Raw genomic sequence first — 27,078 nt, 5'->3', positions numbered from 1 at the left:
CAGCACCAATCCCCTACCATGACCCCTCAACCTCATCCCCTGCATTGGCGACTCCCACAGCAAGGGTATACAAATTGTAGCAGCTTTTTTGTCACTTTTTTCGCCGTTGGCTTTTGACAGTGGAACTTTTTGTTGACTTCAAACCCTAGTTTTGGAGACCAGCAAAACTTTTAATCTAAGGTAATGGTTATTTTGTTGGTGTAGATTCTTGACCGATGATTTTGTAGCAAATGTAGCGTTGCAGCATCTGTCTCAACAACTCGACATTTGGCCAATGTTGACTAAATCGGCTAAAATTGAACTCTATTGACCCCTTTCCTGTTTTAGAAAGAAAATGTTGAGTTTGTACAAGTTGTAGTGTGATCTGTAAAGGGCACACCTGTTCTAATTCGACCCTCGGTGGCAATACCAGTACATCACTTGAGGTGAGAGCTAACCAAGGGACCCCTGGGCCGTGGATCCGACCCTAAAAAACTTACAGACCGACAACTTCGTTCTCCGAGCGGTCATAAGGAGTCGAGGGACATGTCGAGAAAGTTGAAGGGTCGATAAATTTACATAAAATTTATCACAAAAATGTAATGTCACGGACCATTCTACTTGGAGTTTGGAATAATTGAACGTTTCGAATATTTTTTCACAAAAATTAAGAACTTACTTAGCTCGGCCGAACACTGAACTGTCTGCACTGCACATGCTGCAACGCGACCATTTCTGGACGATACTGTGATACTGAATGTATTTTGCGGTATTATACGACACACCATTCCATGGGTATACAATAAATCAACTTTCAGTGTTTTTATGTGTGTCTGTACTTGTCTCAATTTTTTTTTATCAATAATATTTACAATCTCATAATTTTATTGACCGGTTTGATTAAAGAAATCCGAAAAATGTAAATATTTACAATTTCAGAATTGGAGACTCGGAATAATTAATTTCTGTGGTCTTTTATCTTATCAATCCGTTCATCATGTCATAGTGCGTGTCTTGGACACTTGACACAGACAGCGTATATTACCTAGCAACATCTATATTTGAAGTTGCAGCCAGTTTGTGAAGATCATGCTTTAACAATATGTTGCCTGCTACATGATACTGAGCGTTTAGTTTAATTGGTAAAACGGGTTCTTCAGTCTTGAATATTAAATATTTGACGGCACTATGGGAGATTTCTTCTGCACGGCTGTGTGTACCATTGTACCACTCCGGATGCATGATGATGGAGGGGAAGGGGTATGACGGTCCGAGATGGGAGTGTAATGTGAGCGATCCGCACTCAGATAGTGTGCGAGAAAAGCAGACACATGTCGTAATTTAATTAAAAAAAACACGAGGAAGATGAGCGACTTTCCAACGTGACAAGAACCAGCCACTTCACTGTCATCGATTGGCACGCATGTAAAATACGGAACACAATAGTGCATCGTTAAGCGTAGCGCAACATTGGAGTCAACTCATTGTACCGGAATGAATGAAGTTTGAAAGTCAAACGTTAAAACGTGACAATGGCATATCGACTGGTAGCTGACATGCTTCCGTAGTCATGCCAATGATTGTAAACTAAACTCAGGACAGGTTAAAAACCATAAATGAAGAAAATACTCTTTATGGGATCTAAAAATCAGCGAAAATAAAGACGAGGCCAATTTGAAGTTAAATTTGAAATTCAAATGTCTCATGGGACGTTGCACTTGGGTGGCATCGGCGCATACACGCAACACCACCTGCCATGATGCCATTAGGAGGAGACAGTAAAAGATCTTGGGAATAACTCCAAAATTCCAATGAACGAATGAATATAAGACATACCATTTCCAAACGTCGAATACGTTTCAATAAAATTATGCCCGGTTCTCCGGCTCCACTTCGTTAGGGTTTCCTTCGTGACGTGCCTCGGGAAGCCGGCATCGATGATCTCCCGCGTAGGGTTGAAATCTGACCATGTGATTCTATTTACATATTGAGGTCAAAGTTGACGAATTAAAACACAGGAATTGTGACACTGAGTCTGAAATGTAAACATTGGCTGGTGAAGGGAGTGGCATATCTACTCTGGGAAAATGACAGGCCAATAGCTTCAGATGGGAACTTTTCCTAGAACACTCACAAAGACACTCACATACTCAGCAAGAACAATGTTTATCATCCCAACTAACAAACATATAATCTTGAAAACAGAAAATATTTTCAATCTCATGACGCATGAAACTGAAAATTGTTACTACATATAATGACGACTTTATTTACTGGTCGAAGTAAGTTTTGAAATTTAAACTTTATATCGACAACACTAGATTTAATCACCAATCAATCGTTACAAGGTCAATTAAGAAATCTACCGTCTGAATGGGCAACATCCACATTTTTTTATTATTCAACATATAAGGGATAATTCACATCAATGTATTTGCACGTTTCATGTTTGAAGAAGGTTTGAAAACTGTTTGTGGCATATTCTGGAGCCTATTTAAACTTTGAATTTACTTGTGCTATTCTAAATATATTTTTAAAATGATATCATTCCAATATAAAAAATACTTAATTGTAGTTGTTGTTAACGAAATCCCATTCTGAAATTTAGTGCTGTCAATATGTTTTTGAAAACAACAAATTTCAGAGACAAGATTATCAAAGAGGTGGTGGATTCTCAAATGACTTAAATGATATACACATAAATTGCTGTAACTTGACTGATAAATAGTTTCTATGTATTAAGTTGATCTATTCTTCTCCATTCACTTCATCAAGCCGTTTCATTGTACTAAATTACAAACTACCAGTTAATTTTTGGCAAACCTACTCTGAGAAGTGGAACTTTCGGCCGCAACAACTTATGTTCTCCAAATAGCCAATCCACGACATTTTCCTGTAGTGCGCCCTCAACAGTTAGAAATAAATTTACAATCATCATTCGTGAGGGCGCTATTCTTGAGGCTCATTCCAGGGAAAATCGTCCGTGATATTCCTCGCCCTACAGTCCCTACACTGTGTTTTGACATTCCTAGTGAGATATTCCACCGAGGTCCCTCGTAGTTATCATGCCTTTGGTACCTAATGCTAGAAGAATCTGTGAGTGAATGAATGGAATAGGGAAGCTGATTGAGGAAACTGCCAGCCAGGTTTTGTATGTCAACAGGTGTGAGAAGTTAGTGGCAAACATTTTGACAATAGGAAGGACTATGCAATTAAATACATAAATACATCTACTGATAGTAAATTTTTCCAGTTCGATTCTGTGTCCAAACCAAGGAACAGATCACTTTAAAATAGTATGCGCCTCAAAAGTGAAAGACCTAAACTTTTGCTCAAACTTTACTAAATGAAACTTTCAACCATTCTTTTAAAAAAATCAACAATAAAAATCAGGAGTCACCGTGCAAAGTTTGGAACTAGCGAAACAAATTACTCATCATTTTGCAATATTTGAAATTCAAAATGGACGCCATCTCTGTGTTAACTGTATGGAGAAAAATAAAATTTACAATTTTCAAAAAACTATTAAAGACGGTGAAAGTCTTTCTTTCTCCGAGAGCTTTAAAATAAGCCCCCACAAGTGGTAGATCACAAACGAATTGAAGAAATTTGAGATTCTGAATATCTGTCCTCGAGGCGCGTTCTACCTTAACTACTACTATTTACATAATACAGTGCAGCCAGTGATGATGGTACTCTCAAGTACCCTATTAATGATGGTCCCAACCACCAACCTTTGAACTTTTAGTTCTTTGATGTTTATTCAATTTTTGATCATGTCACAGAGAGTATAAAGCTTCTTTTATCTCAATAACCACTACTCAGGTTATAAAGTTTGAGGAATGGAACATTGATGCAAATGGGAAGTCCCGTGTTGTCATTTTTATTAGGAGTGTTTATTGCCATTGATACATGTGGCAGTCTGCAGAATTTGACATATGTTAATTGTGCTGTTTTGTTATTTGTTCTTGAAGGTTCATGTGAAAAATTTAATTATTTCAATACAAAAATTTTCATGCTTAGGTTGGTATGTATCAAAATTTTGCAAATGGAAGAGCCTTGAAATATATATGTAGTCTAATATTTATCAGTATTGTGGTATGATTTTGGTGGCAGACAGAATAAGACAGAAAGAAAACAGACCTTGGAGTCTGTTGCCCCTTGGAAGATTATCAGTGCCTGCAAGATGTGAAGTAAAAGTTTAGGCCTAGGTGGAGCTATATAGGATTTCTATTATGTTATGAACCTTGAAACATGAGTCTTCTTATAGGAGAGTATCTTGAATGTATCTTGGAAGTCTATGCAATGATGCTGTAACATATTTTGCATTTGGAGGATAAAATTGGTGTGATGGCAGGTCAGTCCAGATTTACTGTGGTTGCCATAGTGAGGAGCACCAAATGAAATGGTTCATAGGTTGTCAAAGACTAAATGTAAAGCAAGTGATGAGAAGTTCAATTACGATTGCGCAAGTTCTTCTAGTTGCTGTGGAAATGTGTTCCAAGGAAAAATCACCGAGTAAGACTCTTTGCAAAGTCATAGGAACATGCCTGTCCTGGGATGTATTGGATGGTAGTTATAGGGGCAAAGGTGAGGTTGTGAACGCTAACCTTTTTTTATGTATATTCATGTGACTGCATTGTAAAAATGGATCAGGAAAACAGGTGCTGCATAGATATGTATCGTGTATTCCATGACAATGTCGCCCTCACAGGACGATTTTGTCATCCAATGGTAATCCGTTAGTTGTATTGTTTAGCATCTCAAAAACATAATGAATCAGGCATTGAACGACTTTTACTTTCTATTACTAAACCCTGCTTGCAGAAAAACAAAGAAAGCTGCAATAAAATTTTGGTATCTACTACTGAGTAACCGCTCCAAACAACAACCACACAGTACTGGGAACAGTGAGGTATATATTGCATTCATCATTCAATCATGCACGGGGTATTTTTTTCTTTTAAGGCATTTTTCTTGACAAACCCACTGAAAAGTGACATGGTCCCTTTATACAGTGGCCTAACCAAATTGGTCAGGCTATCAAACCTGAATTAACTACGTCATGAAAACTGGTGTGCTTGTCCTTGCAACATGGAGACTAGCATTTCCAGGAAGACAAAGGAGGGATGTAGATACCTTTGGAAAAACATACAAGGCCAAATCAATGAGAATGGAAGTGATGGTAAATTGCTCTCTGGGCGGTTTGTCATCCATCACAAAACACACCACAATGCTAAGTATTAATTTGCAGTATCAGGAAGACTAACACAGCTTTATGGCCATCTTTAATACTTCCAATTTCTATCAGATAGTTCTATGCCAAATCTTGTAAAACCTTGAGAGGATATGTCAGGCATTACTGGGGATAATCTGCTGTTGTGTAACCTGCCCAGATCATGTTTTGTGCTGTATTCAGAGTTTACAAGCCATCTACCACCTTACAAGGACAATATTCAATATCAGCCCTCCTGAAGTCGGGGAGGTTTTGTCCAGGGATCAAAAGTTGCAATCACAACTGTAGTGCTATGTATACATTTCACCCAGTCTACTCTGATATCGTTATGTGTGGGTATAGCATGAAATGCACTTGTTTACAAAATTATAAGGCTGGCTGACACTCCCAATAGCATGTCACTGCTCAATCTTTTCAATGCTGGTTGGTACACTCACATGATAAATACCTACACACAAGCATCAAACTGACAACACACAAGCAAGCACGAACAACCAATAAAGTGGTACAGACAAAATGATAGGCATGAGCCATGTCTTTTTTCAGTTCAAAACAGAAAATTTATTCTTCAGACTTGAAATGAGGCTCCATGCCTCTTCATACACTATACTTTTATAATAAAAAAATTCTGGTGATCAGTACACCTTCTTTTGTCACCAGTCAAGCTATCTTTTATGTTCTTTTACAACTGAAGGAAATCAACAAGCAACAGATGATATCTGAAAGTCAACCAGTCACCGGATAGTTATTCCTGATTATAGAAAAACTAGATTTCCATTTTCTTTTTCATATCTTGATTTCTACGGCAAAATTGACATGACACACAAGATCATCAATGAGCAAATTGCTACAGTCAAAATTCATGTATGCGCAGAACAGAAGTCCCATCCTGTTGCAGGTTGATCTGTTTCTGTTGTAGGTGAAAGGTTTTAGGCTGTGTAAGGTTGAGCTTCACAAGGTTGTGATGAGTGAATCTACCAAGTTACAGTAGAGACAGTTTATCAAGAGGCTGAAGAGTTACGTACTACTCTTCTAAAATATTCATACAACTTCTAACGTGTATCTCTAACTTTTGCACAGAGAGAAAAAACAGCATCACTTTTTATTATTCACTACTTTTTTTCATTTACATTATTCATTTAACAATTCTGAACTCCATTTGGCATTTTTTTTTCAGACATGCTAGAAAAATTGACCGACCGTCAATCGCCTTTGGACATTAAACGTGAACCACGCACATCGCCAGTTTTGTGTCCGGAACTTAGTACTTGGAAGCGTGGCTCTCAAAGTTTAACAGACTTGAATAGACAGAGTCAAGTTTAATTTTACTTGTACCTGTTATGTTCTTGTACGTTTGTATAAGTGTCTGTGTGTGAGAGTGTGTGTGTGTGTCATGAGTTTGTTTCAACTTGACAAGGAACAACATTGCACCAGGGCGTTTTTAAATAGTACATGAAAATAAGGTTTTCTCCTCGGCTCAGTTTCCCTTTGGGAACTCCATTTCTCAAAGTAAAAATAACAACAAAATACAAGTATAGAAGGGATACGACTGCAACACAATGAAGAAATTGGGGGAGGAGGGAGGGGGGAATTACATTTTACTTTTCAAGTATTATTATTGTAGTTACACTGTCTTGATTGACGACTTGTCTCTTTCTGAATTTTCAAGACAAGTGTTTCCCATATAAGACATGCAAGGATGAGGGACTTGACTCCACTTTCATTTACATAGAAACTTCAATGAGACATTTACTGGGAAAAGTATCACTACTACACGGAATAATTAGTCAGCAATAGTCATTTTACATCTGTTACAAAACATTTTCACCGTTCATGATTTATGTTTCAATTTTCTCTCTCTTCCTTTTTCTTTCTTTCTAAACCACAAGGATCAGCCTAAACTTTGTACTCTTTCTGACGACACATGAGCGCAACGACACGAAGAAAAAATTGTTTATGTTTGGCATGAGAAACTTCTTCAACTTCAACCCTTTCACTGTCATCTTTTCACACATTTCACATTTATTTGCTTTCTCGGTTACACCTTAATGAGAGGGTTTAAAGGTATACTGTCACCTGTTCCAATTTTGCCACAGTAACCGTGGAAAGAGAAAATCTAACCAATCACAGATTTTAAGCGGGTGGCCGCTTTTTAAAAACAGCGCCCTCACATGGGCATTTTGAATACCAAGGAACGCCCCTTTGACTATATATGGGCATATTTAGATTACAGGTGACTATACCTTTAACACTTCTTCCTAAACAGTGCTTTGGCAAAATTTGATTTTGTTTTATAATACCAATCTTTCGTCATGTATGAGGTTGCGGTTACAGTCAAATTTATCATATTCCATATCAACTTTGGAAGAGATGTGAACAGGGAAAGGAAAAAGCGCTAAATGTGAAAAGTGCCGGCAGAAAAATCTGAAGCATGAAAAGTATCTTCATTGAAAGGGTTTGAAGGGTGAAAGATGATATTTGAAGGAATGCGGAGAGTCTGCATCATGACACAGATGATATAGGATTATGAGGGGATCCCATCTGTGTTAATACTTTATCTAGCCACTGCAGAGGACCGTGAAGGTGAATTTCTATCCAACATGGCGTACTGGTTACATCTTGGCGGTGGTACTCAGCCCCCCAGCCTTTCACAAAGCTCATGCGAATCGTGCACATTTTGGTCAGTTCGTAGACGGCCTCAAAGCCGTGGTTGACAGACTGGGAAAGGAGAGCAGCAAATTCCTGGTTGTTGAAGATCTTCAAGCTACATCCGGGAGGAATCTTGCAAACTGTGGTCGGATGGAAGCCATGGGTGTAGTTACAGTTACGACTTTGCACAAATATGCTACTGTCACTCAGGCATTCAGCGTAGACTTCACCGCCGACGTAGTACAGGTGTACACCTGGAAGAGCAATTATGGCGAAATTTAGAGATACAATTTTATGCATTTAACCGTTTTACCACCATGGTTGGACCCAAACTCATTGTTACCATTGGTAATTGTGGACCTGTTGGCAGGAACAGGTTTCACATTGGCAAAGGATCTTCTTCGATTGGACCAATCTGAGTCTACTAGTGATGTCATGTAAAATTACCGGGAAACTGCCTGGAATAACAGCTTGCCCATGCAGTGTGACAAAAAAAAGGGTATCATATGATGCAGTAGGGAGTTTTCTTTCAATGTTACTGAATACAAAAAGCCTAACACTCACAGAGGCTGTTGCATTCATCAAACCATGAATCCTGTATGCAGATAATACTGAAAACCTGAAGTAGCAAGGTATACGCATGCATTATTCCACAAGTAGCAGTACACGTTTTTCTTTAATTTCATTAGATTCTTTCACAGCAGTGAGGTACGTGTACGACAACTGGCAAGTCTCAAGATATGAAAGTAAAATATTTAAGAAAAGTGAGCTAATGACCCGGATGGGTCATAAACACATCTAGCTGGCTGTTTGTATGTGACGCATTTGACAGCAAAATTTCACAAGTTTTTCTCATTATGATTACATTTAATCAATGTTGATAACAGGATAGCCTAAACACTGTAAAATATTTACAGAATGGAAGTATAAACATTCCTTATAGTTGCAAAACATCAAGAATATTAAAACTGGCATATAATCCCCATAATTTATCAATATTGTCAAAGCGGAGCGTATACAGCTATTAGGAGACTGACCTTTGCCAATGTGTCTTCTTGTGTTTTCAATTGTAGAATTTCTATTAACATTGGACAGCAACCCCAGACAGAACCTGTCTGAGTTATTGGAGGGGTCAGTAAAGCCGTCGACTATAACACTGGTGCTTGATGCGTGAAAGAGTTCACCGACTCTCGAATTCAACTCGTAGTAGGCTATCGAACACCAGTAAGGCGGTTCCTGGTAGGTGATGGGAGTCACGTCTGCAAGATGAACAGAAGTACTTACGTCGAACCAGAGAAATTAAAAGGAAAAATAAAGAGAGTATGTCACCACCACACCCAAAAAAAACCCATCACAACCAAAATCAAAATGTGGTGCATCCTGTCCACTACAGATGTAAAATGCATGACCTCCCATGAGAAAGGAACCAAAGTTAAAGGTACCTTTAATCTGACAGGCCATTTGCTGTATTTTTATTATGAACACTACTTGATAACAATTACTCTTCCTTCTTTTTAAAACTAAATATCTACAAATGGTGTGAAAAAATAGTGAACCCCTTTTGACCCTTCCACTGCCTGGCTTTGGTACAACCCTACCATATTCAATGGTGAGGTTGAGCCAACTTGCCTGGAAATGGGGGTGGAAAGGTTCCAGAAATGTAACTTTCTCTCCCAAGTTGATATTTGGTTTCTGGTTGAACTACATGATGATCTCATGGATGGCACTGTGTCTGGGTTAGTTGATCTTTACATGATATGAGTTAATGGAGACTACAAACATGAAAAAAATGTTTTTACAATCACTGAGCTCCATTCACAGGTGTTGGTGAGAACTGGAAGCAGATGTACTCTGGTTGCAGAAGCTTGAGAACAGTATACCACTGTATCCAAACAGAACGCCGCAGAGAATGCGACAGCTCCCTTTAAGCTTGTCATGGTTCGAATTTTCTCATGAGAAGTCACAGAAAAGAAACTGACCCAAAGTGCCACTAGCTGTCCGCGTAATAAGAGACAGCACATCAATGTTGTTGGTTCGAGTGCTTTGCAGCATGGGTGTGCAATCTTCCTTCATAAGTATCCCCCGCATGGCTGGGCTATTTGGTCCTACAGGAGAAAAGCCAAGCATCACTATAATAACACAAACACCGTTGCACTCAATGCAAGTCTCATTTGGAACACTTCCTCTCTACAGAAGTGCTCCTTCAGAGGATTTGCACCCAGGCTCACAAAACTGTAATCCCCTACTTCAAATTCAGATTACATAATCAAGGGGGGTAGCACCTCTTTTCTGAATTCACTGGCTCTTGAGAGAGAGCTTTTACAGTGTGATACTGATGTGCCCCCTCCCCTGTTGTACATCACTATGGTCCTGTTGTAGGATCAAGTACCCTGCTGACAGCTGCCTGGGCCATCACCGACATAATAGGGTAAATTAACTGGACCGTTAATCCCTACAGTGTGGCGACAGCATCTCTAGCGACTCTCTCTCTCATATTAAAGTTAGTGCGATATAATGTACTACGAAAGCCTGGCTGGTATACCTGGAGAAGGTTGTGGTCCTACTTGCGGCTGGTTAGTTTCCATGGGCTGGTCTTGATTTTGGTTTTGGTTTTGGTCCTCGGGCGGCATATATGCCGGTGGAGGCGTCTCTGCTGAAAGCAATGCAAAAAGTCATAGATTTTGAATACGTACAACAGTTGACAATAAAAGTACATGCTCGGTGCAGGTGAAGGAGCAGTAGTTGTCAAATTTAGTGACAAAATACTAAAATAGACTCATACTTTTTAAATGTTTTATTTGTCAGCAGTGTATTTCGACTCTGAAAACCGTTGAAAGAAACTGTTTTGTTGGCAAGCATTATGTTGTAAAATACATTGAGAAATATAAAAAGATAAAGGAAATGAACTGAATGTAGCCAACGTTAGAGTACGATTTTGATTTTTGCTTTTAGAAAGAAATAAACTTTATGTGCTACTTGGCACATATGGGAACAAATTCCAAATACTGCTTTTAGATTATTCCTTAAAACTGCTATTTATTACAGGGATAAATCACACAATAGAACACGATATTTCTTCATGCTGACAAAATACACAATGTTACAAGATTCATTCATTTTGAACAGGTTTCTAAACATCCACACACATAAGCTACTCAGGTAACCCCCTGATCACAGGAACATTTCAGTTTGAGATCCATGCAAACATGAAAAGAAAAAAAGGCTTTTTGGCTTTGCTAACACACCTGGCTACCATGTGGGAATGTACACATGTGCCAACTGATACAATCCTCCACTTAGATGGAGTACAATTACAGAATGAGTGGCATCTTTACAGAGATTACTACCATCTAAATACCTTGATCCTCAGCACTTTTATCCATGCAGAGGACAATAAGGGCAGCAACATCACGCACTAGGGGATTTGCTATTGTTTTCCTAAAAAATAAGCCCGCTCTGCTTCTCATCAAGGAGGTTAAACTTTGATACAGAGACGGTAATCAAGTATCTGTCAAACTGACTGATTTCAGATGTGATCATGGTCTTACACAACATTTCTGGATTTCAGAAGTAGAAAATCAATAAACTTCCACATCATATTTCTCACATTTTGTAGGTCTTACCCTAACCATTTCACTCCCATGGTTTGGCCTAAACCCATTGCTATCAATGCTGAGTGTGGACCTGTTTATCAGGATTTGGGCTGAACACCTTAAATAAATTCATTTCAACTCCACATGATCCAACATATCATCACAGGATGAATGATGGACATACACTAAACATACCCCCACAGAAACAGTAATGTCTGCTTTTATAAGCACATTTGTTTGCATGAGCTCTTTCCAAACTTGACAATACTGCTATGAAGAATCAACACAAAATTGTTTGATGTAAATGAAGTCACCAGATCAAAAATTCACATGTCACCATGTCCTCTGAAATCATAGTAAATTTGCAAATTCTTCAAGAATCATTGTACATTGTTAATTCTTTCTTGCCTGTGACAATTTTTACATATCTTAGAATGCATTCAGAGAACATGTTGAGCACTCCCTTCTTGCATCTCATTGCTATGAGATAACCCTATCAAATATGTTCACTTGGAAGTTGACTCAGCCAGATGCTAAGGTCTCAATTAGCAGTTTGAACAGGATGTCGCCCTACATCCTGTTGTCCCATTAGAATTGTTGTCCCATTAGAATTGAGAAAATGCCCCTTTTCAAATGAACAAAACTGTATACCAGCTGTACCAATAGAACAACTTCAACTTTGGCATTACTATGCCCACCACTATGAACCACACAGATTAATTTTAATCCCACTGGTATTTTGTCGCAATACAACACTTCAAAAATATCTTACTCTCCTTGAATTGAAATTTGGACACCTTTCAGTTACATGTAAATATTAGTTGTCTGGACAGGATATTTATCTTCCAAGGTTTGACGACAGTTAAATTTGAATGGAAAGAAATAAATTTTTTACTCCTTTTTATTTCTTTCCCTACATGTACAGCTAGTGTGTGTTTCTCTTATGCACATGAATAAATCAATGCTTCTGCAGGAAGCTTTGGCTTCACATAGAGTTATGATGATAACACACGACAAGATTTCTCTCTTTATGGTGTAGCAGGAATACAAGCTACTTACTCAAAGCGATGGGATTACGTCAGACAGTGGCAGTGTTTAAGAGTTTAAGTGGTAAAGCTGTCATTTCCTGGCGCTAATATGGTCATATTTAATTTGGTTATATGAAGTTGGGTATCATAAAAAAACTTGATATACTACTTGACGGAGTACCACAGTACAACTGTACAAACATTAGCAAAAAAGTTGATGTATTACCATGACAACAGAGGAGTAAACATTTCAGGCTGTAGTCTTAACTACCTAGTGAAATCCTTTGTCAGACACAGTGTAACAAAATGGTTGCACGCAATTAACGTCTTATTATGGTGTTATGTGTATAGCATAACAGTTATAATTAATATATACCTATAACTATTGATCTGTCTATATTATAGAAAGAGATATTATATATAGATATCTTAATCCTTTCACCCCCAGTTCCCTGTGTACAGGTCCAACTTTACCATAGAAAACAAAGGATTTGGGACAAACCATGGTGGTGAAAGGGTTACATGTTGAACAGCTATACATTGACACAAACTAACGTCCATGGTAGCAAATTTGCCAAGACTGAAATGAAACATCACAACTTTGTTCCTCACCTGGCATGTCAAATGGACTTCCTGGCTGTGTGCTTGGAGCTGGTGACTGCTGAGGCTGTGGGTGTGATGGCGGTTGCGGAGGCCGCTGTTGCCCACCGGGTGGCAGAGGAGGGTTCTGGAAACTCTGAGGATAGGTTGCATTGTGAGGATACGCCGGCTCGGGGACATTACGGAAGGGGAGTAGACTGTGAGATGGGATCCCTTCACTGTGACGTGGTACAAGGACTGGTGGCAAAACTGAAATCAGAAAACAAAGGGGAAATCAAAATGTAGTGCTAGTGTGTACGAGAAATTTGGGCAATTTTACACATGTTTGTGCTTTGGTAAATCCAGTTCTATGATAATTCAACCAAAGATGGTTTTCTCATTGCTGCATGTAAAAACATCAACACAGCACAACAGTTACCAACCACGAAACTGAAATCAGGAAAACACAAGTTAGATCAAATATAATATTAACATTTGTGACAAATATGGGTACTTTTACACCAATTTGTGACTGCTGAAGATGGTGACTGCTGAAGATATATTCAACTCATGACACTGGCTTTTCTCTGAGCTGCAAACAGCAATCCAATGCTGATTAAAATGACATGTACGCGGCAAAACATTTACACCATGAACTGATGACAGTTAGTGTTTGTATTATATCTTTCACCACTTCAATCACAGTTCAATGAACTTTCAATTATCAAATCTCTGTCTAGTACACCTGGCGCAGCAAAGGTATTCATGTCAACCAAATTCACATTCTTATCATAGTAAGTTTCCACACACAATCAGACCACTGGAGTCAGAAAGTCTGTCTGGGAGACTCTGACCACAATTATGTTACAGTGTATCCTACGGCTAACATCTCATAGAATATAACCATCACTAGCTGCAATACAGTATGTATGGTATCTGACTGAATCTAATCTGTGAAAGATACAAACACTAACTGATAACTGATTTCTCTTGCTATAAAACAAATATCATCCCTGTTTGGTCGCTCTCTTCCTGTCTCCAATCACATGTCAATCAAAATCTGAGCTTTTTCAACATAACAGTCGTCTTATAAATCTGTGTTGGCATTCCTAGTTGACTTGCTATCACAAGAAACTCACCCAAGGATTGACAGTTCTCAACTATGACCTAGTTCGTCTCACAACCAAAGACACCCAGGCAGTTTTTTTCCTATTCAACAGCACACACTCTAATTCAGTCTACCCATACTTCTTACAGTTTACATGTTGTCTTTTACCTGATCCACTGTGTTGTCCATACATTAAGGTTTTGGTGATATGCAGGTAGGAATAACACAAATCAATCTTAATTAATTAATGTGATACTAAAATGAAAAGCTTGAATTTACCTTCACTAAAATCCCTTTCTGTTCAAGTTAAAATCGACTTAATTACACAATCTTGATAATTCCCGCCAATTTGACATTTTAACTGATACGTATTCACAGGCTGACATATCAAATGGAAATTGTGTATAGCGATTTGGTACTGTATGTAAATTGAGTACTCAGCTTATGTTCAACTAAATTTTTTATTCAAGCTTGGAAGTATAACACATCTGAAGAGAAATGACGAAGGGATGATCAACATAAACTTTATTCACAATGTGACTGGAATAAGTTAAGATTTCATGCATGAGTCAGGAGGCAGGAGTACAAATTGGCTTTGGAAAACTCATTTTTCAGTAATTCTACTGATTACATGTAAAGGTGTGGAAAGTTGACTTAGATTTAGAATATCTTTTAGGATGGCAAATATAGACTGGAGATAAGTAGGCAAGAAAGCAGTTACTGTGTCCCATTGTTTGCTATGATAAATTAGTTAGAATAATTTGGGAGGGATGAAAATTTTGGAAACAGTATGTTTATATTTCATGTCCATGAAAACCTACCATTATCCCTAAACCCTAGGAGAATGGTTCACACTTTGAAATTCAAATCCTGGGAAATTTTAGGATTTTGTTTCTGCAATACCTTGTAAATTTGGCACGGTAACTAAAACTTTATACTCTGCTAGTAACATCAGAGTTTGTATGAGCTCAGAACAAGGAAAAGGGTTTCATTTTAGAGGAGTACATGACCTTGAAGACATTTGGTAAACATGATCACAATACCCTGTATTTGCCGGTACTTGAGTTTTTAGAAAAGAAACAGCCTGCAAGTCATTAGGAATATTTCATCACATGAATAGGAGATGTTTTCGTTTCTGCATGCATCTTGCCTACGTAGACATACATACAACATGCATGATACAACACACGAAAACAGCAGGAATTTACAGAATTTTCAGCAATTCTCACTGCGGGTCAGCTGGACTTCGGAGAATCAAACTAGAAGCACAAAGTGTTTCGACAATCCCTTGACTATGTGCAATCACAATACCCAGGGAAACGCAAGCCACAGCACAAACAGGATGATCCAAAACTCGCCAGTCTAAGCTTTGCAATGAATGCAGAGGCTGTTGACAGTTTACTTTCACTGGAAATGCCACACAATAGCTTTTGTATCCCTGACGTTCAAAGGTAAACTTCACTATTGTGCACACTATGGACCTAAGCCACTGCAACCCCTGTGCTAAAGTAGCGGTACTTATCCCAAACTGTATACAATCAAACACACTATGTTTTAATTACAGTAAAAAGGTTATTACATTGAATGCCTTCATTCCATCTGCTGTACAGTTAAACACGCCTAACTCAAGGAGGCAGATTTCTCGGGAAATTTTTATAGTCGAAGTCTGAAAGCTTCCTACAACCTTTCACGGTTGAAATTTTCAAAAGCCAGATTTTGAAAAATAATTGCTGGGAAAAATAAGCAAATTTATCATTCAACATCAAAGAAGCAGATTGCTCAGAAGGTACACCGAAATAGCAGACAATTCATCCAATTTTACCAAATGGAACTCTAGCTGCTAAAAAACTGGGTACGAGGATAGTTCAAATAGCATATCTGAAATTTGATAAGCAATTCTTGCTGAAAGCTGGGGTTCATCCAACACCTTTGGCTAAACATATTTTTCCACTTTGGCTTTGTTATTGTTTGATTCTGAAATGAGGTCAATGCACTGTACAATACCAGTCCAGTAACCACTTCACCCCATTCTAAGTCTGGGCTTTAAGCCAGCCAACACTATGTGTTTTCACAGGTACAGTTGTGGATAGAGGGAATCAAAGAGTATGAAAAGTTTAAATTACAGTGTTATTTTAAAGAAATGCTTTCATGTTCTGCTGTTAGTAAACCCGCTCACATTATTTGTCTCATTGAACTCTCCATGAGTGAAACCGTACATGCCAATAAATTTCACCCAAAAGTATTCATAAATTCTCACGACAGTACTTGACAAGTTTGAAAACATAAACACAAATTGCACGAGCTACCAGCAATCTGTCAAAACAAGACTGACAGTAACAAATCCAATTCTGTGTACTCCTTCATAAAATACCCATTTACTTTTCGTTGGTACTCCACAAAAGGGGGCAACCAACACGGAGAACAGCAAACACAGCCAGAGCATACCCCCTGTTGCCATGGTGTGCCCATAACTTTGGTGCCAGTCGGCTGACCTGAAGTGTAATGGGATATATACAGAAACCACAGTATTTACACTTTTGTTCCTTTCAAGGAGGGTTCACTGACATTCATCAATACTTCTCTGCTGTCACTCAGGACCTTGACTGACGGAAATGGGAACACTGTGTTGAAAGGCAATTTCCAACATCAAACTCCGGATGTCAATAATTGTGGATGCATAAGAGACAACATTCCTGTTCAAAGAAACTAATCTTGACACATAATTAATACAGATCTTGCTTATAAGTTAGTGTCATACTCCGTCAAAATAGTACGATGTTGACAGTGTCTATAGCTGTTAACAATAGGACAAATCAACATACTTCAGAATATATCATAACCAGTTTTCATGTGTATTTCTTAAGAACTTTTCCTATTTGATGAGGAGCCAAACAATTAAGGTGAGATGCAAAAAGAGAACCTGGTATTAATAGTCATGCAGTACCAGATAATGTCACTCTTGGGACCCTCCTCTTCAAAATCAAAGGTTTCAAAGTCTAGTAGTATCCCTATGCCACAAAAGGAAAAATCAAAACAACCTCATACATCTATTACACCACATTAACAAAAGTTAACTCAAACACTACACAGACACAGACAATCCAGGAAATATAAGACTGCAATGTGAACAGTACACCAAGTGTGCCGAAATATGCCAGAAAACAACACAACACCGGCACACTATTTCTGAATCGAGACCCTGCCACACAGCATACATCAGGGCACAAAACTTGAAATTTGAAGCATTTGCTTGATGTTTCTGCTAAATAAACACCAATGAGTGCAATATTAGGGAGTCTGAGAGCATTCCTAAGTGCAAGTCTTCAAAGGCTTTATTACTTCCATCTATGCATCCCAGAACAGGCAATGTGGCACCACTAAATGACAGCAGCCTTTGTCCAAACAATGACAGCAGCCTTTGTCCAAACTCAACATCACACTCTTTTCAACTCTAATTACCTGGTGCCCTGACAAAACAAGACATACCGAAAGGTTTGTTTCCCATTGTGGGAATTATTGGATATTTCCTTCGAGGCATCTCGCCCCTTGCAGTCTTCCTTTCACCAGTAGCTGAGATTAAATCAGCAGGCACGAGACTGTCTACAAAATGATTGTACAATTCCAGATGTCTCTATGCCAAATGAACAGAGCTTTTCTCCTCCCCTCAACCTCATTAACTCGGACTGCTGTTTATTCTCATATCAAAACCCCCTACACCACCCAGTCTACGCAGGTAACTAATTTATCAAGCCTTCCATACTATCACTATAAGGATGACAATGGAAGTAGGCATAAATGTTTTGTCTTCTATAGAGCTTTCCTAAAAAACTCAACAAACACTTTAATAACTCTTCAGAGATAACAGAATAAGAAATATTTGTACGTCAATGTGATCACAATTACTTAATAATTACAAAATGCATTTAAATAAAATAAATTCCTTACAGAAAAATTGCCAGAATTTGACAACAAAGGGGTATCATATCACATTTCATTATTCATATAATTTGAGAACAAAGAAAAGCTCTAAGCAGCATTTTTATCATCGCACGAAAATTCATACAGAATGTGGTTTCTGACAGATTAGTTTAGATTGCAGGATTCACTGAATGACTATTCAGTTGCGCCCAATGAAAGATAAATAAATGAATAAGAAAGCTAAAGCACTGAGTCAAGAACCTTGCGCTTGTGAAAATATCACAGTGAAATCCTGTTAGTATCGTTCTGCTTAGGGAGTGCCTGCAGAAAATGCCCTTACAAAGAATCATGCTATTAATCATACTAAATAGTGGGATCAACACATCTGCAGATTAGCAGGACTACCAAGTAATATTGTAATTGAGAGAGTGACGTATCACAGGAGCTCTCTGAAACAAAATTTCAATTTTCTGCCATGATTAATGGATTAAGCTTCTGCTTTCCACTCATCACACATCAACAGTTTAGATGTTCGCATGATAAATCACGAGCAGAGGTCACACGAGCAATGATTTCAAAGTAACTGTACTGCAAGAGAACACACCCAGCCAATGAAATCCTGTCATTCATTATCAGGAAGGAGAGAAAACTGCAAGATATAAAGCTGGCAACACTTCTGATGCTAATTCATTCCCGATGACTAATCCATACATTATTCATTCCCCTTCTAATCCTTTCAACTGACCTAACATTGATGCCTTTCATATATATACATATAATATATGTATGTACATCCCCATATCATACAATCATACAATTTGAGGGAACAATCTAACTAAAGAACTGAACATATGTCGGTGAATCACTTGTGCATGCATAAAGTAGTCAATGAAATTAACACATGGGCCATAAATTCTAGCACTTCCTTATATGAACTGACCGAGTTCAAAAGTATGTAGAATATTTACACTCAATCTTCAGAACAGATTTTATAATTGAGCTAGTGACTGCCTTGCGAGAATTTCAATGTCTGTAACTTTTATGTTATCAAATTTTGAACATTCTACTGTTCGTCAAATTACATGATGGCAGAATAGTTGTTATTCTGCATACACTTATTATACAACTGATGTTGATTGAGCTAGTAATGTCAACAACGAAAATTTTGCACACTGAAAGCATTAGGTTAGCTTCTTCTACTGAAAGTTGCCGAATGGCTATTGACACATAGTGTTCCACTAGTCATTTCAGAGCGGACTTTTTTACATTTGGAGAATTAAAATTTTGTTGGGAGAATAAAATGTGCATTAGGTTCACTGGTAGACGATTTGGCACCACAAGCCTGTGACCAATTAAAAATTCTTCTCAGGCACCTTGGGGCTTTGTCGTCTTCTGAAAAAACCGCCGACTGACATCTGCAGTGTTAGTACTGCATAATATAACTGGTCTGTATGTGTAAAAGGGGCATGCAGTGACAAAAGGTGAGAATGACATCAGGTAATTAATTAAATAATGTGCAAATTATAATAAATGCTCTGTAGACCACCACTGTGGTAATTACCTGGGCTTTCAACTCTTTTGTAATGGTATGGATTGATGCAGACTTCTTTCTGTTTTGTTCCAAATGCATATTCACAGTTATCAAGGGCTTTCAGCTCATGATGACTTTGAAGATCTGGCCACCGCCACACTCTGCAATATATGACATGTGGAAGGCCTTTCCTATGTGATACTTGTAGTCTGCCATCGAGCGAACGAGGAATGGTAACACATTTGCTCGGCTCTCCAGGACAGCTGAGAGCTTTTTCAAGTTCCTCCATTGCACCTTTCTTTTTCTTTAACTTTTTGACTAAAGCATCCACAGCCTTCTCTGCCCATTTTTCTTCCTCGTCACCCTGCTTCCATCCCAGCAGTCTTTTGACTGCTGGGTTCGTAAACGATAGAAGACTAGCCATTGTCATTTTGCTACTGGGTTACCCCAACTATATGCTGATAGTTCATCCAGCAGTTGAATATGGGTAGATTGTTTGAAACAAACACAAACAGTTGATACAATGCCCTGTTATAGCTCTGCTCCGACCTCCTCCTTTCTTCCACCGAGGTGCTGTGTATTTTTTATTTCTACAAAGGCATTGGTTTGTGTGTAGATCTACCTGAAAGACAATAAAGAAACATCTGATGAAAGCCTATTCATGACGTGGTTGAAGTGATTTTGGGAATATTGGTAATGCTCCACGGGTAAACAGGGATGACACAAAACTATCAAGCGACTTGTCTAGACACCTTTCATTGAGTGGAGTAAAAACTGACAGTGTACAACGCTTTCAGCAAGCCATGTTCTTGAAAAGTGCAGACATATGTCCTGTCACATCCAGTATGACCTAGGTACAAACATGAAGGAAGTATGACAGGAGACACATGACCTGTGGCTTCAGTACTGCCAGACGCTAACACAACTCGAGTACTGACGACACCACATCAAGTGTCAATTTGACATGGACGGCTGTCGTTTTCCGTAAGTAGACATTACCTGGTGTGGTTATACGTTTGCCCCTATAGATAACAGTGGAACTGTGAATTCGGTAAAGGTAATGCACCAGACATTTACCGGAAGGACATCGACAATTCGGAAGTGGATGGCAACTTGCCAAAATCCAAGATGGCCGCCAGCTTTGCAACCTTCGCCCACGACTGTAGGGCTTCGAATGTGCCGCGCGTGAGCCCAGGCAGGATGCGGCTCAGGCTATCCTCAAATGTTGCTAAATGTAGCTTTAAGTCACAAAGGTCTCTCAAGGGTCCGAAAACGACAAATTCGGCTGCTAGCTATCGCAGAAACTACGGTTTCTGCTTGAGGCAGTCCTTCGGCGGTGTAATGAATAGCAACCCTACGAATACACAGTCAACATGGCGTCGTCCATTCAATAACTCGAATTTCGAAGCGGAAACCGTCGAGAACATTTCCTAAGTATAATCTCAAGCTTACCTTTCACTTGGCATTGACTCTCGAATAACGTCTGATCACGAAACTGCGGCAAATGGCGAGCGGACTCGTGTGCAAGATGATTTTCCATGAAAAATTCCAATCTTTAGGTTTTCACAACTACTACAGAATGCTGGCGACACTTAGGCGAACGACCGATTTACTATCATAGCAGACAAAAAGTATTCCGCCACCAATTATTTAAGTCAATTTCGGACTACTTTAGCAGAGGGTAAGCAAAGGAGTTCGGGTAAACAACCAACTTGAGCTACGATGTAAAGATTTTGTTCAATGTTACTGGTATTTCTATGGGATCGTGACAGATACATCAGTTTGGCGAGCGGTGAATTCTTGAACTATATTCCCGATTCCGATTTCGTGTAGGTATATTAACATGGAAATCGGTTATTTGTCCGTCTGTCTCGGCGCCGATGCGCAGAAGTCTCGTGACGTCATGTGTACGGCGACACCAAGTCTGCAATTTGACACCTTCGGTCATACACAATGCCTGGGGTGGTGCAGGCGTGGGTGGGGTTTCGGTTGAGACAACGGCTGATGGCTTGTCAGAGAGCGTAATTTTGTTTACGCGACACTTTTACTTCAAACGCTTACGAGAGAGAATAAACAAAAGTCTCAGTCAAAAGTCTCAATCAGCTTTTAAAGCCCAAGTTAGACGTTCGCAGAACTTAGCAGGTCCGATAAAAGAAACCGAAAGTCTCGAATAAGCAAACTTTTCATAATAGTAGAATTGGGCAAAACTGAAGAATTTCAAAAGGTTTGGAAAGAAAAAAAATCGAAAGCGTGGAAAAGGTGTGAAGAGAGTGACATTTCTAAAGCCATCCTTAAAAATTCAATAACGGTACGATGAGGTTGGATAAGTGAAATCCACATGCTCTTTCATTAGGTCACGTCCAGTATGTCTCTCTGTAGTTGGTCATTGACGGCACAGATGTAAAACCGATCAATCGATTTGAAAAGGGAAATATACAGGCAGTTGATTAAAACATGTCACTTACATCTGTTCTGGAGTTTTCGAGTCCTCTATTCTACCAAGATGTAGGCCCCTACACGTCGGTACGATCGCGATTTACGACTAAACTGCCCCCAACCCACTGCAGCACCACAACCCCCCTACAGTTGCACAGACTATAAACTTTCAGTTTGGTTGCACAGCGACGCGACCCGTGGGATGTATATTGTATTACACGTTCCCAGATGGTTCTAAGCTGTGTTAAAATTGTATTTGCACGAAGGTCATGCGCGGTTCGATCATGGAGGATATAGCCTAGGCCTACTCGCGTTAACTTTAAAGAAATACCAACGGTACCGATAACATCTTTTACCAGAAACAGCGAAAAATTCTACAAATATCCATCAATTTCAACATGTCCTTGATAACAGGTTAATCCTTGTTAAGTTTCAACGTTACTTTCTGTCTCCGATTCCTACCACGGTTCCTTCGGAAATGATTTTCTTTCTCTGTCTTCCTTTCCCATTCTTTTTTTTTATCGGCACCGCTTTTGTTCTTTGGTGAATTCCGAATCCACTCTTGATCAAAATCGGTTGTATTCGTCCTCATTATTTGCGATGTCAGTTCCACAGATCGATGACGAGCAATCTATTCAGGAATGTATCCGTCTTAACTAGTCTCTAAGAATCAACACATTTCTTGGCCGAAAACCATGGGCAGACTCATCTACACATATTTTATCGTAGCTTATATATCTGCCAGTGATTTCTATCAGCTATAGAAGTGGTCAGATCGTCCGACAACAAATCCGCTTTCTGCGATACTGGGCAATCGGTTGTTGAAGTCGATGTAAACATGAGCAAATGTAAATCCTAACAGTTAAACATAACTTCTTGTCTCAGAGGAAGGTCTTAATTTTGTTTAATTCAATTATATATGGACTTCAATGGCACGCACAAGACCAGCTCCCATTGACCATTAAGGCTATTGTCTGGGCTATTTTAGAACACTAACCGTGTAGTACCTTTTTTTCAGATTTTGTCATCCTTTTGTTGCAGTAGATGGTAAAATGCAGTGCAGGGGGAAAACCGGATATTCGGTTGGCATGGCGACAATTTCAGGGTTAAAAATATGAGGAAATTTGTGGCAAAGATATCTATTGAACGAAAAGTCATACAACAACCGAATTTTTTCTGTAGCATTCAGATGTATATGTATTACAATATGAACCTAAATCTATGACTGTATAAGATGTCAATATAAATTAAATCATAGTCATCTCGGTAAGATTGAAAAATTAATAAATTTCACAACTTTCCGTCAAGTTTCTTCTATGACATGATTGGATGACCTTGTTTTTTGAGGTTTATTTTGTAAAGTATTTAATTTCACATATGTTGGCTGATTTTCATTGCATTCCAACCATTCTTTCAAGAGTTATTACTGCCACAAGAAACGAATGCAGTACAAAACACAATTGTTAGGAGTATTGGATTGAAATGTTTACAACATAAAGGTGATACTCATACTTCATGCAAAGTTTACGACCTCAAAATAGGGTATTCGACAAGTTTAAATTGTCAGTTAGAATTCTATTTACAAAAGCCTGGTTGTAATTGCTTTCTAAGTGAAAAATGAACTGTTAATTATCAAAAAAACTTTGATTTTATAATCAGCATGATAATGAAATTCATGTGAGATTCTTTACTTGTTATGTATATGGACACCATAACGTCTAATATGGTTTGTTTTCTGGTTTAATTGCTCTACCTGAATGAAAATCTTCATATGCCTTACAGTAATATCCACACAAAATATAAAACAGAATCATTTGTTGCAAATTTCTTCCCGATTACTCATTGATCTGGCTTTTTTAGACTGCAATTAGTCTCAAACTCACAATTTCCACAACGCCATATTTTTACCTCTGAAAAAGCTGCTTCAATAAGCAAGCAAATGGTCACTACTTCATACATGATGCCATAACTCAACAAAGTTTTTAGGCAACCAAAAATAGCGATTTACCTGTTTTGAATATATAATTAGACTAAATAAAATTTGACCAGGAATCAGTGGGAAAAAAACGCGATTTTTCTCGATTTTAGTTAATATTTTTTGAAGAATGATATAGCTTATTTGAAAGTATACATGTCGAGGGTGACAATGAAGGAAAAAAATAAAATTTGATTTTTTGAGCATTTTGACCGACATTAGCCCAGACGATGGCCTTAAGCCAATAGCGTCATGTCGTGAAATTCACTTTTTGCGATAGAAAAAAGATCAAATAGCTTGTAGACGTATTTTGGCAAAATGATCTCGGCGCCTTTAACACATTTAGCGTATGGCAGACAAAACTGTTTTGTACCATACTTTGTGCAAGAAAGGCTATTCGTAGCATTTGTATCCGGTGGCAATCTATTGTAAATATTATCGACGAAATAGAGCGAAATCATCGGCATGCCTCGAGAAATTGTGATCTGGTGGGTCATAATTAGGGTACATTCTTCATGCATTATTGTAATTATCCACAAATATGGAAAGTTTGAACCAATAAGACAGACACTTACGAAAATAGCCTTTGCGTTGGAGTTGCGTTGAGGTTCGTGAGAGTTGCATGGAAGTTGGCTCAAAATGTTAAATGTAAATTTTGGCTTGGATTACGCGCCATATATATCCTTAAACCGTAGAAATTATCCGTGTAATTAGGCCAAACTGAAAAATGAATCCGACGTCGACTTACTGATGTTCACTGGTCAACCTCTTTTATACATCGGAGGCAAGCAAAAGTCCTGCAGGAGAAAGTTTAAATTTTGGCGCTTCCCCCAGGTTCAAATTGCAGAGCCTTGTGCAACATGAGAAAAGAAAGTTCTCCGACCATTTACCATAATACGTCATCTCCTTTAGTATCATTGGATCACAGGGGACTGTTGTTTGTTTGTTTACAAGCATGCATATTTAACAAATGATACCAATAGAATTTCTAATACAATCCCACGTATACAAGGAAGTGTATGTATGTATGTATGTATGTATGTATGTATGTATGTATGTATGTATGTATGTATGATTGATCAGTGTCTGTGTATATACATGTCTGTATATGAGTCTGCTTCTCGTCTTTCTGTCCGTTCATTATGAACACACTCATCTGTGAAAGTGTATGTCAAAGGGGTTCACTTGAAAGCCTGAAGTCCATGATCCCCGCCAGAGATTTTTCGTCTTAAAATACCACGATTTGTTCAGATTCAACGTGTAGGAATTGTCAATGGCAGGATCACTGGATCGAAATAATGATAGTGCAGGGTATTGTACACATGGAACATGTGAGGTCAAACTGCCTGCTGAGGTTGACAATCGTATAGGTCTTTGGTCATGGTTCGAATCACAGCGACAATTCGCTTGAAACCATCAAAATGAGAAGCGTCAACGAGATCCAGTCTTGTCTGCAACGCCGTTGCCTGAACTTTTTAATATCTATTAAAATATGGGTCACTTAAGATAGGCAATTATGTGTAAGGATGCAATGTCTTGTGCAATCGAATGCTATCTATAGTCTGATTTGCGATAAGAAAACCAAGCACTCTCGTTCAAATGGCAGACGAACACCTATTAAAAATGTCGACAACATTCCATTTAGGAGGGGGGTGCAAAGGGACATAAGTAACTTTGGAGATTATTTCCATCGTTTTTGTTCTATAAGTCAAATACATTTCTTATTCGTGACCCTGAATTATGGTGAAATACACAGTAATCGGCCTTGGAAATACAGAGCACCATGTACGATATATGAAATAAATCGAGTCCGGACCAATTATTCACTTGTTAACAATAACATTGGACATGCATACATTTAGGTTTCAATTTGTTGATAAGTTGGACCTTTATAGGCATTTTGAGAATATTTGCGGAGTATCTTTTGGACGAGAAATGGCGTTTTATAAAATAATGGAAAATACATGTTTACAAGTACAAAGTTTTAAAAAATGACACACACGTACAGTTTACATCCCAAAGGGATTCTTCAAACCACATGGCTGTGGCGTCATTGTACAAGGCCGTGTAGTAGGCGTCGTAATTCAAGTCACGATAAAATGTGTCTCGTGTACGCGGACTGATACAATGACACGCTCGGTTCAATCGACCCCTAGGTCAAAGACACCATGCAGGTAAATCAAAATCTTTCTATATACCAGTAAGGATGTGTATCTGCATGCATTGTTCCTTCAAATTTATCTTGTGTACCTACATAGAAAAAACACTGAAGATGGCAGGGTTTTTTCGACTATGCGATAAAAATTCAATATCTACGTGTTAAAACTACTGAAAAAGTTGTCATTCCAGTTCACGTTATAGCGTGAATGATCTTTTGTAGATCTTGTAAGTCAAGCCTGATTCCTACGTACTTCTTACCCGTGTACCCTTTCTTGCCAATGCTTCTTACTTGTTCTACAAACTCCCAAACCCTTTTCTCTGTCAGGTTCTCTACCTCACCATGCACGCCGAGAAAAACTTTAACCGATGTCGAAGTCAGAGAAACAAACAAATACACAGATTCGAGAAAAGGAGCGTAACACTGGTATACTTTTCACGAACGAGAGATTGTAAGAAGCAATCGCCTTGTTTTCAACATGAAGTTAACCCTTTTTGTAATCGTTAAATTTGAGTGTATTGAAGAACATCGCCATATTTACAAAAATGGAATAGTTACCGCAGGAGGATAGGTAATATTTAGAGGGCGTATTGTTTGAGTGATAATATATGATATTTATTTCGCGCTCGAGAAGTTGAGAGTTTTCTGGAGTTGGCAGACCATTTCTTTCTTCGCAGAATTCCATGCTAGTGTTGTCATTTACTTTTTAGCGTAGCTCTCTCACTGTCAGGTCAATTCCAAGACAGTTTGTTGAATTCTAGTGATATTGATACTCTTGACCCTGGCGAAGTTCCAACGGTGTTCGGGTGAATTTCTGCACTGTGGTGCCAAAGTGAAATACACGCAGTTTTAAATTTTAAATTTATTTTATCTTTCTTCGAAACGTAT

General features: G+C 38.5%; 1 protein-coding gene across 6 annotated transcripts; it reads right to left on the bottom strand.

Moving 5' to 3' along the window:
- Nucleotides 1-5,752: 5,752 nt before the first annotated feature.
- Nucleotides 5,753-21,510, bottom strand: LOC139130368 (mothers against decapentaplegic homolog 5-like). Of its 6 annotated transcripts, none has more exons than XM_070696164.1 (7): nucleotides 21,074-21,510; nucleotides 19,652-20,243; nucleotides 13,098-13,334; nucleotides 10,407-10,514; nucleotides 9,844-9,969; nucleotides 8,902-9,123; nucleotides 5,753-8,118 (listed from the first exon to the last, which is right to left on the bottom strand). In XM_070696164.1, exons 2-7 carry the CDS (start codon nucleotides 20,049-20,051, stop codon nucleotides 7,718-7,720), a joined length of 1,494 nt encoding a protein of 497 aa, XP_070552265.1. In that variant the 5' UTR covers nucleotides 20,052-20,243; nucleotides 21,074-21,510; the 3' UTR covers nucleotides 5,753-7,717. The 6 variants fall into 6 exon arrangements, with proteins under 6 accessions (XP_070552265.1, XP_070552263.1, XP_070552264.1 ...); XM_070696162.1 differs by having other exon boundaries at nucleotides 10,407-10,517; nucleotides 21,074-21,279; XM_070696163.1 differs by having other exon boundaries at nucleotides 10,407-10,517; nucleotides 20,621-21,250.
- Nucleotides 21,511-27,078: the final 5,568 nt, after the last annotated feature.

Source organism: Ptychodera flava, chromosome 4, assembly GCF_041260155.1.
Source record: "Ptychodera flava strain L36383 chromosome 4, AS_Pfla_20210202, whole genome shotgun sequence".
NCBI classification, from domain to species: Eukaryota; Metazoa; Hemichordata; class Enteropneusta; family Ptychoderidae; genus Ptychodera; species Ptychodera flava.
The sequence above is the reverse complement of the archived record's forward strand: the minus strand, read 5'-3'. Positions and strand labels throughout refer to the sequence as shown.